This window comes from Bacidia gigantensis, assembly GCF_019456465.1.
Source record: "Bacidia gigantensis strain McMullin 20006 chromosome Unknown contig_49, whole genome shotgun sequence".
Classification (NCBI taxonomy): domain Eukaryota; kingdom Fungi; phylum Ascomycota; class Lecanoromycetes; order Lecanorales; family Ramalinaceae; genus Bacidia; species Bacidia gigantensis.
In genome coordinates this window covers 23,440-39,254 of record NW_025408612.1, presented here as the reverse complement: position 1 = coordinate 39,254, position 15,815 = coordinate 23,440, and the positions used below count along the sequence as shown (strand labels likewise).

At 56.3% G+C, this 15,815-nt stretch overlaps 8 protein-coding genes across 8 annotated transcripts; 5 read left to right on the top strand and 3 right to left on the bottom strand.

The window, feature by feature from the left end:
• Positions 1-127: 127 nt before the first annotated feature.
• Positions 128-1,021, bottom strand: KY384_000079 (uncharacterized protein; the record flags this gene model as incomplete). Its single annotated transcript, XM_044808617.1, has 1 exon — positions 128-1,021. One exon carries the CDS (start codon positions 1,019-1,021, stop codon positions 128-130), a length of 894 nt encoding a protein of 297 aa, XP_044665370.1.
• A 352-nt stretch (positions 1,022-1,373) lies between these two features.
• KY384_000078 (uncharacterized protein) lies at positions 1,374-3,881 on the bottom strand (the record flags this gene model as incomplete). The annotated part of the gene is made up of 2 exons (XM_044808616.1): positions 1,374-2,983; positions 3,242-3,881. 2 exons carry the CDS (start codon positions 3,879-3,881, stop codon positions 1,374-1,376), a joined length of 2,250 nt encoding a protein of 749 aa, XP_044665369.1.
• Positions 3,882-4,814: 933 nt separating this feature from the next.
• KY384_000077 (uncharacterized protein) lies at positions 4,815-7,673 on the top strand (the record flags this gene model as incomplete). The annotated part of the gene is made up of 2 exons (XM_044808615.1): positions 4,815-5,431; positions 5,687-7,673. The coding sequence occupies 2 exons, from the start codon at positions 4,815-4,817 to the stop codon at positions 7,671-7,673; spliced, it is 2,604 nt and encodes an 867-aa protein (XP_044665368.1).
• Positions 7,674-8,393: 720 nt separating this feature from the next.
• On the top strand, positions 8,394-9,709 carry KY384_000076 (uncharacterized protein; the record flags this gene model as incomplete). Its single annotated transcript, XM_044808614.1, has 2 exons — positions 8,394-8,585; positions 8,693-9,709. The coding sequence occupies 2 exons, from the start codon at positions 8,394-8,396 to the stop codon at positions 9,707-9,709; spliced, it is 1,209 nt and encodes a 402-aa protein (XP_044665367.1).
• Positions 9,710-9,877: 168 nt separating this feature from the next.
• KY384_000075 (uncharacterized protein) lies at positions 9,878-11,268 on the top strand (the record flags this gene model as incomplete). Its single annotated transcript, XM_044808613.1, has 2 exons — positions 9,878-10,517; positions 10,703-11,268. The coding sequence occupies 2 exons, from the start codon at positions 9,878-9,880 to the stop codon at positions 11,266-11,268; spliced, it is 1,206 nt and encodes a 401-aa protein (XP_044665366.1).
• Positions 11,269-12,237: 969 nt separating this feature from the next.
• On the bottom strand, positions 12,238-12,753 carry KY384_000074 (uncharacterized protein; the record flags this gene model as incomplete). The annotated part of the gene is made up of 1 exon (XM_044808612.1): positions 12,238-12,753. The coding sequence occupies one exon, from the start codon at positions 12,751-12,753 to the stop codon at positions 12,238-12,240; it is 516 nt and encodes a 171-aa protein (XP_044665365.1).
• A 454-nt stretch (positions 12,754-13,207) lies between these two features.
• Positions 13,208-13,816, top strand: KY384_000073 (uncharacterized protein; the record flags this gene model as incomplete). The annotated part of the gene is made up of 1 exon (XM_044808611.1): positions 13,208-13,816. One exon carries the CDS (start codon positions 13,208-13,210, stop codon positions 13,814-13,816), a length of 609 nt encoding a protein of 202 aa, XP_044665364.1.
• Positions 13,817-13,846: 30 nt separating this feature from the next.
• Positions 13,847-15,754, top strand: KY384_000072 (uncharacterized protein; the record flags this gene model as incomplete). The annotated part of the gene is made up of 2 exons (XM_044808610.1): positions 13,847-14,546; positions 14,688-15,754. The coding sequence occupies 2 exons, from the start codon at positions 13,847-13,849 to the stop codon at positions 15,752-15,754; spliced, it is 1,767 nt and encodes a 588-aa protein (XP_044665363.1).
• Positions 15,755-15,815: the final 61 nt, after the last annotated feature.

Genomic DNA, 15,815 nt, shown 5'->3' with positions numbered 1-15,815 from the left:
GCACACCCAAGTAAGAGCGGCTCTGCGTCGCCGTTTTGTCGCTTCGGCCCTGCCGAAACGCGAACGCCCCGAAAACTTTGCCGAAGTTTTCGGGGCATCATTTATTATCGCGCGCATTGCGATGGGTTCAGGGCAGGACGGGCGGCTTGAAGGCCGCGAGTTCTTCAGGCGTGGAGGGCGGCGTGACTTTCCCCGCCTTAACCATCTGCGCCAGCAAATCCAACTTCTTTATCACATCCGGCGCAATGTCGTTTTTCGTGTACTTGAAGTCGGTCAGTCCGACGCCATCGGCCTTCAGGTCGAAGATATGCGGCCCCGGCTGAAATTGTCCCGCCTGCGTCTGTTTGATCGTGTCGTAGACCGCGACATCCAGCCGCTTGACCATGCTGGTAAGCACGCGACCGGGAGCCACATCGTCCTGATTAGAATCCACGCCAATCGCGTAGTAGCCCGATCCTTTTTCCTTCGCCGCATTGATAACGCCGAGTCCGCTTTTCCCCGCCGCCTGAAAAATCACATCGGCTCCGCTTGCAAACTGCTGATCCGCCTGACTTTTGCCCGCGTTCACATCTTCCCAGTTGCCCGTATAAGTCGCTAGAACCTTTGCGTTCGCGGCAGCGGTTTTCGCGCCCGCCGTATAGCCCGTCAGAAACTTTTCAATAAGAGGAATATCTAAGCCGCCGACAAATCCCAGAACTTTGGTTTTGCTGACCGACGCTGCGAGATACCCGGCGAGAAACGCCCCCTGTTCTTCCTTGAACGAAAGCGAGGAGCAGTTGGGCGCATCCGGGGCGGGCGCGTCAATCAAAACGAATTTCGTTTGCGGGAACAGTTTCGCCGTGTTTTCCAGCGCGTCATGCAGTTTATAGCCGACCGCGAAAATAGGATTGAAACCTGCGGACGCCAATTGATTAAGGTTGGTTTCGTAATCGGCGGTAGTCGCGGTTGGCAGGTACTTCAGAACCGGCATCCAGTCCCAGTTCCGTTTTCGCGCGTTCCAGGCCGGCCCGCGCCGCCGCATTAAAAGATTTATCGTCCGGCCCGCCCACGTCCAGCACCATGCCGACTTTCAGGGCTTTTGCGCTCGGCGTTCCGTTCGCTGGAACGCCTGTTGCTGTTCCATTTGGAAACATCGGATTTGCCGTTTCCGACTTGCCAATACATCCATTCAGCAGCAGCCCTGTCAAAATCAACCCCAGACCTGCCGCGCTTGTTCGCCGTCCGTTCACGGAACCTCCTCCGGGAGAAATCAGAAGACAGGAAATAGAAGAAAATGCTCTATTAGCAAACTACAATTACGCTTGCATTGGAAGGAAGACCTTGCAGGCGCGAATGGCCCCTCTGTTTTCTGTCCCCTGATTGCTACTCCCTGCCTACTTTTTCATTTTATGAATCGCTTCACCGCGAACGTCCATTGCCGCTTCGCCCAGCGCTTCGGAAAGCGTGGGATGCGCGTGGATATTGGTCATCAATTCTTCCACAGTGGCTTCCAGCTTAATCGCCATCACCGCTTCGTGAATCAGTTCTGTCGCATACGGCCCGATAATATGAACGCCGAGCAGTTCGCCATACTTATGTTCGGAAATCACTTTCACGAAACCGTCCTGCTCGTTCAGGGCCATAGCGCGTCCCAACGGGCGGAACGGGAAGCGCCCCGTCATCACGTCGTAGCCCTGCGCCCGCGCTTCTTCTTCCGTAAGGCCGACGGAGGCCACTTCGGGCGAAGTGTAGATCGGGGCGGGAACGGCCCGATAGTCCATTTTCGTTTCATGGCCCATCGCGTTTTCCGCCGCCACAATCCCCATGTGCGACGCCAGATGCGCCAGCAATTGTTTGCCGACGACATCGCCAATCGCATAAATGTTGCTGACGCTGGTCTGCAAATAGTCGTTGACTTCTACGCCCCGCTTGTGCAGTTGAACGCCGACTTTTTCCAGCCCCAGCCCCTCGAAGAACGCTTTGCGTCCCGCGCCAACCAGAACCACTTCGGCCTCAATGGTTTTCGTTTCCTCACCGACCTGCACCGTAACGATTCGTGTCGCGCCCTTGTGCTCTACTCCAACCACTTTGGCCCCGACATGGAACCGGATGCCCGTCCGCGATAAGAGTTTACGTAGTTCTTTCGATATCTCCGCATCGCCTGTAGGCAGAACTTCCGGCGCGATTTCGATTACGTCCACTTCTGCCCCAAGGTTGCGGAACACGTAGGAGAATTCCAGGCCGACCGCGCCCGCGCCGATAATTACCATAGTTTTCGGGCAGGCGGTAGAGGCAACCGCCTCGTCGCTGGTCCAAATTCCATTGCTGCTGATGCCGCGCGGATCATCGGGATTGCGCTCCACGCCCGGAATAGGCGGCATCACGGGAACGGAACCGGTCGCCAGAATCACTTTGTCCGTCGTAAAACGCTCGGTTTGGCCGTCCGGCAGGCAGACTTCCACTGTATGCGCGTCCACTAGCCGCGCCGTGCCGACAATCGAGCGGACATGATTGCTTTTCAGAAGAGCCTGTACGCCGCCGCGCAAATTCGTCACAACTTTCTGCTTGCGCTCCATCATTTTGCCGAAATCAAAACTAATTTCGCCGCCGACTATAACGCCCATCGTGGCGGCGGATTTCACATGGTGCAGACGCTCCACGCTTGCAATCATGGTTTTGGTCGGGATACAGCCCCAGTTCAGGCACGTCCCGCCCCATTCGCTCGCCTCTTTTTCGATGCAGACCGTTCGCGCGCCCAGCTGCGCGGCGCGAATGGCGGCAACGTAGCCGCCGGGGCCGGAACCGATTACCACCACATCGTTATCAAATTCTCCCGTAGGGGACATTTCCGTTTGCTCCTCAATGCGCGGGGCTAACAGGCGGCCCAGCGCTCTATCTATTTCCGCGTCGTCGGGCAGGGTCTCAGCGCGGCCCAGGCGGACTTCCGGCAGGGGTGGCTCGGCGACGGCGGCCTTTTCGTTTTCATTTTCCATACAGCGTTTGTCTTCATCCTCGCCCGCCGGAAAGGAACGGGCGCAGCAAAATTTGGCGTGGCAGGACGGGCTTGCGCTTTCCTGCCAATCGCAACGCAGTATAGCATATTGCCGCTTGCCGTTGCAACCCGATTTGACCTTTGCGCGCAGGCGCAGGGAGACTCAGCGTAACCTGTATTCCCATACGAAATGGGCGGCGCAATCTGCGCCGCTCGTTCTATACAGCCTTCCTCATATATTGCCTCCAACGGTTTCACGCAACTACTAACGTTTGTCGAAAGACGCAGGGCTGCTGCCAGGCGCGTTGAGTTCGCTGTCCGTTATGAGCGGATTAATTTCTGTGGCGATCTGGGTTTCTGCTCTTTTATGTTTGTGCCCGTCGCTTAATCGTGGATTAAACATCAGAAGGCGATGCGCCAATCCGTCCACGCCGATATACAAATCTATTTTGCGCAAAGTAAGTTTAGGATTGGCTTTTTTGTCTTCGATACGGACATCAATTTCAAGAACACGATAAGAGGCGCCACGCCACGCTTCCCTGCCTCTGTCGAAATAAGTCAGCGTAGTTTGCTGCCCATAGGTAGAATAGCGTTTCCCGGACATACTTTGCGCAAAAAAGTGATCCGGCGCGAAGAACAAAACAGCAAGAATAAAATCGGGATATATCAAGTTAAACATCTCGGCAGCAACTTCGGGATGCGTGAGAGCGGCGGCGTTCGTATAGATATCAGCCTCCCCCGTTTGTGTCCGGGGCTTCGCGCTGGTCTTCCCGTCGTCATTGGCAGGATGGCTGAAAGCGTTTGTCGAATGAAGGAAACCGGGTCGCTTTAATTTTATTTTGGCGACAGCGTGATAAGAACCGGGTTTTTCCGGGTCTTCCGTGACAAGCGTGGCGGAAAGTGTTTTCATGCTTCTATACTTCGCGGCGACCGCTTTAAGCAATCTGCCGTCCGCCTCATCTGCCTTCGCCGGAACTTCGCAGCAAAGCGCTGCGAGAACCGCGCCTGCTGTCAGTCCGATTTTGTGTTGAAATCTCATTCCATCTGCTCTTTCTTGTCCACTGACCTATCCGCTGACGAATACCGCCCTTGCGCGAACTTACTTTGTCACCCGATAATAGTCTCCGCCGCAATCCCCATAATGTTTTCGAGACGCCACGCTGGTCTTCCTGCCTCTCAAAAGAAAACAAACGTGGCAATGATTTTACCGCACAAGAAAGCGCTGCGTCGCCGCAGAAAATCTTTTCGGGAACGGCGACGGGAAAGATAGCGCCGCAGTTAATGCCCGCGTCGCCGACGATAAATCGTTCGCCGCTGGCGATAGATCGTTCGTCACCGCAGAAAATCTTTTCGTCATTGGCGATAGTTCCGTTTTCGCGGCTCGCGGCCAGCCAAAATCCGAGGGAGTGCGCAAAAGGAAATTTTACGGTTGCCAACGCTGAAAGCCGACGAGCGCAGTGTCCACCCCTGTGTTATTTCGACCGCAAACGGCGGGAGCGGAGGGACCGTGAACGGCGCGGCTGTGCTATACTTTAAGCACAATGAACGAACGCGACTTTGTGCAGAAAAAAGAGAAGATTGGGAGCGGCTTGCCGTCCTGACCCAAAAAGCCAATGGCCGCCGGGGACTTCGCTCTCTGTCCCGCGAAGAATTACTGGCGCTGGGGCCGCTATACCGGCGTGTGGCGTCCGATCTGGCGCAGGCGCGAGCCAGAGCAGTCAGCCCCGACCTGACACTGCATCTCAACGCAATCGTTGGGCAGGCCCACGCCCTGTTGTATTCGGCGCAGGCGAAGTCGTCGCCCGGTCGCGCTGTGCAGAATTTTTATATGACCGAATTCCCGATGCTGCTGCAGCGCTACCGCCGCTACTTTTTCGCCGCCATTGCAATCTCTATCCTCGGCGCCGTTTTCGCCTACTGGGTTGTCATCACGCAGCCGGACAAGACAGGGATATTCATTCCGGAGCAGTTCAAATCGTCGCTGGACGCCTGGAAAAGCGGCAAGATCGCCGACGACGCCCACGCCGAATTTTCCGCGCAATTGATGACGCACAATCTCCTGGTAGGTGTTCTGGCTTCCACGACGGGCGTTGCGGGCGGCGTTCCCACTGTCGGAATTTTGTTCAACAACGGCACAACGCTGGGCGCGTTCTCCGCCGTAATGACGCAGGCGCATCAGCACGCCCATTTCTGGCCCGGCATCCTGCCGCACGGCATCGCGGAACTGACGGCGATTTTCATTTGCGGAGGCGCAGGCTTATTGTTCGGTGTTGCCCTTCTGCTGCCGCGCCCGTATTCCCGCGCCGACGCCCTCCGCATCTACGGCATGGACGCCATCAAACTCACGCTTGGAACAATTCCCCTGTTCATCTTTGCAGGCGTAATCGAAGGAATGTTCTCGCACCTTGCTATTCCTCCCGCCGCGCGTTATGCGTTCGCTGGCGTCAACGGCGTTCTGTGGTATCTGTACCTGTTTCTTCCGCGCCGCGCCCTGGAAAACACTCCGTCTGCCGATACCGCCGAAAATGCGCGGAACTTGCCATCGACCTGACGCGTATCACGCAGGAGTAAAGAACAGAAAGAACACAGAAAACAAAATTGAGCCGTTCAAACTTGCAGGGCTTTTCCTTACCAATACAGGATAGTACAGGCGTGAGAAGTTTGCTAATCGGGCCTCTTCTTTTATTTTCTGTTTTCTGATTTCTTCCAATGGAGCCGGAACTTGACTGACTCGAATGCAGCGGAACGTTCGCCCCGTGAAACTCTGGCGACGCTTCGCGCCCAATACCCCGATTCGCCGTTTCTGGCGCTGGGACAAACCGTTTTCTGGGACGAGCCAGTGAAGGCCGCGTTGCGCCTTCTCCTCGACGAATCGGGGCTTGGCGGTCATATGACCGTAGGCGTTCACGATACCGATTATTTCGCTAAAGCGCAGATTCGGCGCGGTGAACAGGGCCGTTTTGCTCTGCTTGCGCATAACGATGGCAGCACACGCGATCTATGGTCGGCGGCAGGCGAAATCTCCACGCTGTTTGGCAGCGAGACGTTTCCCCGGCGGCAGGACTACGCCCGCTATGGCGCGGCTTTTGAGCGCGTCGCAAAGTCAAGCGGCAAACTGCGGCAGGAGTTCCTCGATGAAATGACCGAAGCGTGGGGATGGCGTGGGTTAGTTTACACCGGCTCGCGAGACATTATTGTAAATCAATTGCCCTTACGCGAAGTCGGCGATGGTATTATGCAAATGCTGGACTGGGGCTTTGCGAACGCCGTTCAGCAAATCGTTCCCGGCTGTTGTCAGGACGAGGCGCGCCGCGTTGCCGACGATATCATGGGCTGGTGTCAGGGCTACCGCGCCGCAAACCCCGACCGCACCCTTTCCGACCTGTATCAATTCCTGCTCCCGAAATTCTACGAACTGCTGCTTGGTCACGCGCCGACCGATATTTCCGTAGACTGCACCGCCAATTTGCTCCGTCTTACACCTGAAACCGCGGCTTTGCCCCGTTTCCGCTTCGTAGAAGCATTCCTGAATCCGCAGACCCGCGACATCGCTATTCAAGCCTACAACGATTCTCTGGACGGCGCGGAGATATATACCCTAGACAAATTCGGCGCAGGAGCCTTACCCTTTGACTTGATTCTGCCGGAGCATGGGCGCGGAACCCTGCGCGTCACACCGCGCGTCTTGTTTGTGGAAACGCGGCAGCCTGTGGCGATTGCCTTGAAGCGACCGATAGAGACCGTCGCGGAACTGGCGGAAGTTCTCTATCGCAAGTTCGGCGATTCTGTTACGCTGGTCGGCAAAGCGGTCACGCTGGTTTCCATGCTGGCGCAGGAATTCATTTTCGTGTTCAGTGAAGAGGGTTCCCTGTATGTCAGCCGAACGCGGCAGATGAACAATGCGCTGGCAAAAGCGGGCGTTCCGCTGGATATGCGGCCTATTTTGCGGATGCGCTACGATACCTGGGACGCGCTTGCCGTTTCCGAAACCACCTTGCGACCCGCCGCGCACCTCGCCGCAACGTTCGACCAGCCCACATTGCCCGCATCTGAATTCGCCGCAACGTGGCGCCATGTCGTGGCGGAACAGCGGGCTTTGTGTGAACGCCTCGCAGAACTGAAGAAGCCGCTCGACCTTATGGCATTCCTACAGGAGCGCGAACCGGATGGAAACTGGGCCGCGCAAATCCGAGCGTACCACGACGCGCAGGATTGCCTGCTCACGCTGCGCGAGGACGCCGCTGCATTGCAGGCGCAAGTCAACGCCTATTACGTTCGCCTGCGTACGCTTGGAGCACTCCGACAAAGCGTTCAGACAGCGAAGGGGCAACACCATCGCAGCATGACGGAATGGACGCCGGAACAGGAAGCCACACGGGAAGCCTTTACGCGGCGCGAACGCGAAATCGCCCGCGAAAAGCGCGGCATCTGCGCAAATGTTGTGGCATTGAAAGCGCAACGGTGGAACATTGAGCGCGGCGCGGAAGCCGTAGAATGTCGCAGTCGCCGCAGCGGTATAGCGGACCAAGCGGAATCCGCCCGGATGCGTCTGATTCGTAACGCCCTGCTCACAACCGAAGGACTAACGCACACCGCGCACCGCCCTTCTGCATGGTGGTTCCCTCTCGCGGACACAAGCGGCGCATGGTTCCGCCGCCTCGTAGACACAACGGAACTCTACACGGAACCCCTCCTCGATTAACCGCAACTCGCGCCATTCGCCATCGGCCCCGCGCGTTTGCCTGTATCTCGGCGGCGCGGCGTTTACGGAATGAGATCGGAACATTCCGCGCAGATATAATCCAGAACACCAAGCAGCCGGGGCAGATCGTTGAGGCCGTATTCCGCTGTTTCCAGCGTTTCGCCCGATTGCGCTATTCGGTAAAATTGCCACAACTGCCCATTGCTGACAATGCCGAAAACGTCTGTTTTAATTCCCTTGTTCTGATTATTCCATTAACAGGCCAGCATCTCAGCAAGGCATGGCGTCTGCACCTGCTCAAAGTCGTTGCGTTTCGCCTCCACCACGCACAGCAGCGGCGTGTCCAGATAAGCGCGTATCGGCGCAAAGAGATAATCGGCGCGGCCCATGAGATCACCGGATTCAAGCGGGATGTCTTTCCAGATTCGCAGGCGCGGATGACCGGGAACAATTTCAGTGAACACCGCATCAATCAGCAGCAGTTTCGCCGCCTCGCTTCCCCGCAAATCGAAGGCTTCTTTCCTGCGCAAATCTTCCAGCAGATGGGCGCTTGGCGGGCGCGGCGGCGCGTCCGGCGTCCAGAAACACAGGTTTTCCTGCCCCGATATCTGCATCACTTCTTGCAGCGTCAAACTGGTATTATGCAAAATCGGTTACGAAGCAGGCAAAGGCAGGGCGGGTTGTAGAATAGGGAAGCATCTTCTTTTTTGGAGGCTTCTTATGGCGACCGAAGAACCGGTTTCACCTTCCCGCGAAGAACAAATTCAGCGCTTGCTTGGCGCGTACGAAACGCATCTGCGAAAAACATTGCCGACTACGCCGCAAACGCTGGAACAAATCGAGCGAACCGCCCAGGATATCGGCGAGGAAGTCAAGCAGGAGATACAAAAAGAAGTCGCCGACGCGCAAGGGGTGGGGTCTAGCAGCAAGCAGACCGTTTGCGCCTGCGGAAAGAAAGCCCGCTGCATCGGCCTGTACGGGCGGCAGATCGTCACCCGGCATGGCGTTCTGTCGCTTAGGCGGGCGTACTATCACTGCCGCGCCTGCGGCAAGGGTTTTGCCCCCTCGACCGGCAGTTGCAGATGGGGAGCGGGCAATGCAGCGTCACCGTTGCCGCCCTGCTGGCCCGCTTCGCGGCGTATTTGCCTTTTGAGACGGCGGCCCGCGAACTGGAACTCGTCTGCGGCATCCGCCTGTCCGCCGCGACCCTAAGACGGCAGGCCGAAGCGGTCGGAGAACATCTTGCCCGTGAGTGGCAGCAAAAGGAAGCGCGGTTGTGGGCGCAGCCCGAACGCGAAGCGTCCGCCCGCCCGCGTCAGTTGCATCTGACGTGCGACGGGGTAATGGTTCACGTCGGCGGGACATGGCGGGAAGCGAAAATTGGGTGCGCGTATGAACGAGCGGAAGACAAAGCGGGCGTGAAGAACGCGACGTATTACGCGACGCTCTTGCCTTCACAGCCTTTTGGCAAGCGGTTGCGAACGCTGGGGCATGAAGCGGGAGCGGAGAACTGCGGCAAGGTGGGGTTTGTGGCGGACGGAGCGGAGTGGATTTGGCAGGAGGCGGGCAAGTATTACCCGCAGCGGGCGCAGATACTGGACTTCTACCACGCCTGCCAGCATTTAGGGAACGTGGCCTCGGCGTGGCATGGAGAAGGAAGCCAGCAAAGCGCGGAGTGGCTTGAGACGCAGAAGGAAGACTTGCTTGCCAACCGCGCCGAGCGGGTACTCAAAACGATAGAAGACTGGCAGCCGACGACGCAGTCTCAGGCAGAAGTGCAGCGCAAAGAAGGCGCCTATCTGCGGACGCATCTGCGGCGGATGCGCTATGAGACCTTTGCCCAATCGGGCTACCATATCGGCAGCGGAGTGGCGGAAGCGAGTTGTAAGAATGTCGTTCAGGCGCGTTTCAAGCAAGCGGGGATGCGTTGGAGCGAAAGCGGCGCCGAAGCGATGTTGCATCTGCGAACCGCGTGGTGCAACACCCAGCAGGCCGACTTAATGCAGGCGGCGCGGGGCGCAATGGGATTTGCATAATCTTGAAGCGCACCCTTCCCCCTCCCCCCCCAGGAAAGGGGCCCGTTTTTTTCAAAACTACGCGGAGACGCGCCACACAGAACATTTCTCTTTCACAGTTCCTGAGTATCGAGCCCAAACAAACGGTGTCTTTACCCCCGCGCCGCATTTTCGAGAGGAACCGCCGGAATGAACCCTATCCGTTTACAAAACACACTCCGAACGCTTCCCGCGCTACGCTGTCTGCGCCGCAATCCCGACCATAGCGTTCCCGTCGCTCTGCTCACGCTCTATCTCGGCGTCTGGCTGATTGCCCCGAGCCACAAACCACAGATCAAACTAGCCCCGCTCCCGCCGCCCATGATTGCCGTTATGCCTGCGCCGCCTGTCGTCGGGCTGGAACCAGAAGAACAACCTGACAACTACCAACTTGTCAGAACGTTGCGCTTGCGCGAAGGCAAGGACGTATGGCAATTGGAAAAATGGCAGGCTTTGCCCTATTCCAACAGAATAGACTGCCTCAAGATTTACTGCAACGGGCATCTTATCCGCGAAGCCGACGCAAGCGATGTTGCGGGGAATGGATTCCTCTTTGGGAAAATGCCGTTCGCCTCCCGCTACCCCATCTTCGCTATCATTGGGGGCGGCGATATGGGGAACGGGGCCATGAAGCGGTTCTATACGTTGCGGCAGGGCAAAATAATTCTCATGCTCGAAATGCCCTATTGCGCTGGCGGGCCAATCCTGCGCGATTGTGACGGCGATGGCAGACCGGAATGGGCCTTCGATGATTACGACTGGTACGAGTACATGAACAATGGCCCGGAGCGTCTGATGGTTTACAAACAGCAGACGGACGGCGCATTGAAACTGTTGAAGAAACTACCAAATCCGCACCATCGCCATTTGCCCGATACTGTCCATTGGCTAAATGACAAATCGTGAGACGCAGATAGCCACGCTCCAATAGGGCAAATTGCATTCCGCAGCATGGCTTCTTTGAAAAACCGAAAGGCAGAGCCGGCATGAACCCAACCCGCTCCCAAATTACGCAACAACCGCTTTCCACTCTGCGCTGGCTGCGCCACAACCCGCAGCACAGTCTTCCTGTTGCTATGTTTGCGCTCTATCTCGGCGTCTGGCTAATCGTCCCGCGCCATAAAGCGCAATCCGTTCCCGTACCGCTCCCACCGCCCATGATTGCCACTACGTCTGTGGCATCCAATCAGCAGGCAAAAAAACAGAGGTTTGTCCCAACTGAATCAGACATAGAATGGCAGTCATCCGTTGCCGTTGCAACCCAATTAGGGGTGCGTGATAAGTATGGAGAATTAGGAGAATACGACGCGAGATTTTTCGTAATCGCTCCAAATGGAGAGAAGACGGAACGTAAAATTCATGTCAAAAACGACCACTTTGGATATGTCACCTTTCCCGATGACTTCCCAACCTACTTTGACGAGGAAGGGATTTACAAATGGTATTGCAAGGTCAACGGTAAGCGGGTCGTAAGTGGAAAGTTTGAGTACGGTCGTCTAAAAAACGGGGCACTATTCGTTACTGTTCTGGATTCCGAATAGCATAACGGATGCGCTCGTGTCGCTGCGTTGTGGGTTCGTTCTTACCATCATGTGGGCAGGAACCAGAAGCGGGTTTACTCTACTCGCGCCGCGCTGATGCGTTCAAGACAATCCGCGATAGCCTGCATTGTATTGGGAGATTTCGTCAGGGCGAACCGCTGAAAACGCCTCATCTCCCGTTTCAATGCGGCGGAAGCGACAGGGAATCTTTCACCGTAAGAATCATAATGGGGATGAGAGCGCGCAAGTTCTTCCTGCGCGTCATGCAGCGCGTCCACCAATTGCCTGCGAACGCGGTTCCGGTTGCGCTGCGGTTTTCGATAATCGCGCAATGTTCTGGCGAGCGCCTGCTCACACGCGATTCGCGCCGACTGATAAGGAGAAAAATCCCAGGTTCCGCTGCCATTTACCGACTGCCACCAATCCCAATAATAAGCCAGCCAATCATACAGTTCCTTGCTAGTTTGTCCCCATTGCCGCCGCGTGAAACGAGAACAGGAACGTAATCGGCGCAAATTCACCTGATGCTGACAATCCCCATAGCGCGGCAGCGCGTCGTAGTGAAATCCGCCATGCGCCGTAAAATAATCGTACCACTGATCGGGCGTCATTTTTAATATGAATGCGGCAGGCCGTTTCAGCGGGTCGCGCCTGTTTGCGCGACAAGGCGACAGCGTGAACAGCAGCAGTAAAGAAACAACACACAGCCGACGGATACGCATGGAGAGCAACCCTCTCACCCAAAAGCGAAAAAAGAACTACGTCGGCAAAGTTGCCTTGAGAAGCTTAATTTAGTCAGTCAAGCGGACATATAAACCGGCCAAGCGAACATTTGGCTTGCTCTGGCGTGAGATTGTCAATACGCCCTTCATTAGCGCAATTATGTTCGAGTGTCTGGTTGGGAAGAGGGCGCAAGGCAACTTTGCCGACGTACAAAAAGAAAACAAGCAGGCTCTGACTCGGCTCCTGCTATTCGTAATAGTTGTAGCGCACAAAATCGGTAATGGCCCGCATTGTATTAGGCGATTTTCGCAAAGCAAATTTCCACAGGCGGCGGTCTGCTTCCTTCATATTCGCAATGACCTTGTGTTCATCCTCACGCTCAATTTTATAATTCGATAGGTCGCGCTGGATGCTCTGCAAAGCGCGGCGCAGACGATGGAGGTTTGTTCGACGTTTTGTCTGCGCTCGCGTATAGCCGACTAAGACTTCGGATAACGCCCGCTCGCACTCCGCGTAGGCCGTCCTCTGCACCCGGTAGAACTCAGACCCCATACCATCCCTCAGATAAATCCAGTCAAGATAAGCGTCTTGCCACTTGCGGAGCAGGCCCGCCGTTTGCCCCCATGCCTGTTGGGTGGCGCGGGGCATCTGTCGCAAGCGGCGCGCGTTCACAGTTTTTTGACACACTTCATAGTAAGGCTCAATCTCTTTGTAGAATACATCGCGCCTGTAGCAATAGTTTTGCCACTGGCTTAAACTCATTTTCGTCACGAATGTAGGCGGCAGTTTCAGCGGGTCGCGCCGGTTTGCGCGGCAGACCGACAGCGCGAACAATGGCAGCAAAAGAATAAATAACAAACGGCACAAACGCATGGCAATAAAAGTTCTCCCGCTGACAAGATACCAGAAAGTTGCGCACTTTTCAATCGCAACAAGCGGACCGCACAGCAAGTGCCATTCACCGTGCTTGCCCCTCATATTGCCCTCAGAAAAAATTATCACACGGGTATTACGCGGCAGGAAACTCCTTCCGTTTTCGTGAAATGAGTGTGAAGCCGCGCAGGATATCTCAGCGAAACCAAACGGCATCTTGAGCCACGCACAAAAGTTGGAGAGGAACATTGGAATGACGCAGAAATGCTCACGAAACATACTGCCAACGCTTTCCTCGTTGCGCTGCCTGCGACGCAACTCTCAGCACAGCATCCCTACTGCCATGCTCGTTCTATATCTTAGCGTCTGGCTGATTGCGCCGCGACAGAAGCCGTATACTGTTGCTGCGCCGCTCCCGCCGCCTGGCCCTGCGGCTGCGCCCGTACCATCCATAAAGTTGGGCGTTCCCGCATTTGTTCGCGCATTAGGCATGAGGCCGGGAATAAGTACGGAAAGGGATTTAGAGCGTCAAATAGGCGCGGGAGAAGTCTGCGTCGGAGGACACTCCAATAGCGGACGTTACTGGTCTTTCGCGAATGGTCTCGACTTTAAGGCTGATGGATTCGATAGGGCGGCAGGCAGAAGCTTGTTCTTGGATATACTTGTGTTCGAGGATTGGAACGGGTCGCTTGGCGATACGCCCGAACTGGCCAAATATGGGTTTGGCGTGTGGGGGAAACTGTGCGTTGGCATGAACAAGGACGAATGTTTGCGCCTCCTGCCAAGCGATATGCCGCCGCCTGTCATCACGCAGGATGAAATCACATGGACGCAACAGGGGCTGTCCCGGCGAAACGCGAAACCGGTCATGTTCGATTATGAAGCTACGTTGCACTTTTCCGGCGAAAAACTGGAATACCTCCGGCTATGCTATGATGCTCTTACACCCTGAAACGCAATGGGATCAAAAGGCGCATCAAACATGACACCGAAACGCTTCCGAAACACACCGCAAATGCCCAATGAAAGCGGCAGGCAATCGAATGCCGCGCTTGCCGTTCTGCGCTGGCTGCGCCGCAATCCAGAACACAGCGTCCCCGTTGCTATGCTCACGCTCTATCTCGGCGTCTGGCTGACTGTTCCGCACCACAAATTGCATACTGTTCCTGCGCTTCCGCCGCCTGTCCTTGTTGTTACGCCTGCCCCACCTGTCGCCCCGCCGGAACCAGTAAAGGCGCAATCAGGCGAACGGCTGGACGCAGCGCGGTTCGTTTCAGTAGGAAATGACCAATGGCGGATTGAGATATGGAAGGCTGGCGAAGAGTTAGGCGTTGAAGATTATATCAACTTCTATCGCAATGGGCATCTTGTTCGCCAGGTAAACGCCGAAACGCTGGGGGGCACGACGCTGGGCTTCGGCGAAGCGAAGTTCGCCACCCGTTTTCCCGTTCTCGTCATTCAAGTTGAACCTACGTGCGGAACGCCTACCATCACACAGATTTACACGATTCGGCGCAGAAAATTGATAGATATGGGGCAAATCGGAGCACTCAACGGCGGGCCGATCTTCCATGATTATGATGGCGACGGCAAGCCGGAATGGGTCTTCGATGACTATGACTGGTACACGTATTACGGCAAGGCCCCCAAGCATTTTCTGATTTACAAAGAACGGGCTGATGGTACGCTGACGCTATGGAAACGCCTGCCCAACAAAAAGGGACAACGCCTTCCGTCCAATATCGATCAGGAAAATTGGGACACATAAGCGAATATGAAAACATTCCAATATTGCCTTTATCTTGGAACCTGCGGACTGGCAGCGTGTCTGCTTGCGGCTACTGTCCGTGTCGAGCATGACGCGGCAACGCCTGCGAGACAAGGCTGCGGATGCGCGGATGAGACGCTGCAATCTGTGGCGTGGCGGCAGGACAAAGCGCCGAATGTAAACGGCGTTCTAAACTTACAGGGCGATATAGCCCGCATCCACGATCCTGCCATCACGAGAGAAGGCAATGTTTACTACACGTTCTCGACCGGGCCGGGAATCCGCGTGACGACCTCCAGCGATAAATTGACCTGGAAGCGGCAGGGCCAGGTCTTCGCGAAGCCGCCGGATTGGACGCAGGCTACGATACCCGGCTCCAATGCTGCCTTCTGGGCCCCGGATATCTCCTATTGGCGCGGCAAGTGGCATCTGTACTATGCGGTCTCTACCTTCGGGAGCAACCATTCCGCGATTGGGCTGGCAACCAATACCACGCTGAATCCGGCAAAGGCGAATTATCAGTGGAAGGACGAGGGCGCGGTCATTGTCTCGAAGCGAGGCGACGGCTGGAACGCGATTGACCCAAACCTTATCGTGGACGCGAAGAAGCGCGTCTGGCTGACATTCGGCAGTTTCTGGGGCGGCATCAAGATGGTCGAACTAAACCCGAAGACCGGTATACCCGACAAGCCGGACGCGCCGCCGATTTCGCTTGCCGCCCGCCCGGAGCCAGGCGCGGGACACGGCGCAATCGAGGCCCCGTTCCTGATACGCCACGCGAAGTATTACTATCTGTTCGTGTCGTTTGACTTCTGCTGTCGGGGCGCAAAAAGCACCTATAATGTTCGGGTGGGCCGCTCTGCCGCTATTACCGGGCCATATAAGGACAAGACCGGAAAGGCGATGCGGGACGGCGGCGGGACGCTGGTTGTGGCGGGCAACGGACGCTGGCGCGGCACGGGGCATAACGCCGTGCTTCAGGAGAAAAACGCCGACTGGCTGGTGTATCACGCTTACGACGCGGAAGACGGAGGCGTCTCTAAACTGCGAATCGAGCGAATGGCGTGGGATGCGGATGGCTGGCCGCTGGCGCTGAGCATGACCGCGCCCCAAACGCGGTAGATCGGACGCCCCGCGTACGGAAATGCGATTGCGGGTTGTCCCGGTCGCAGACAGGTTGGCG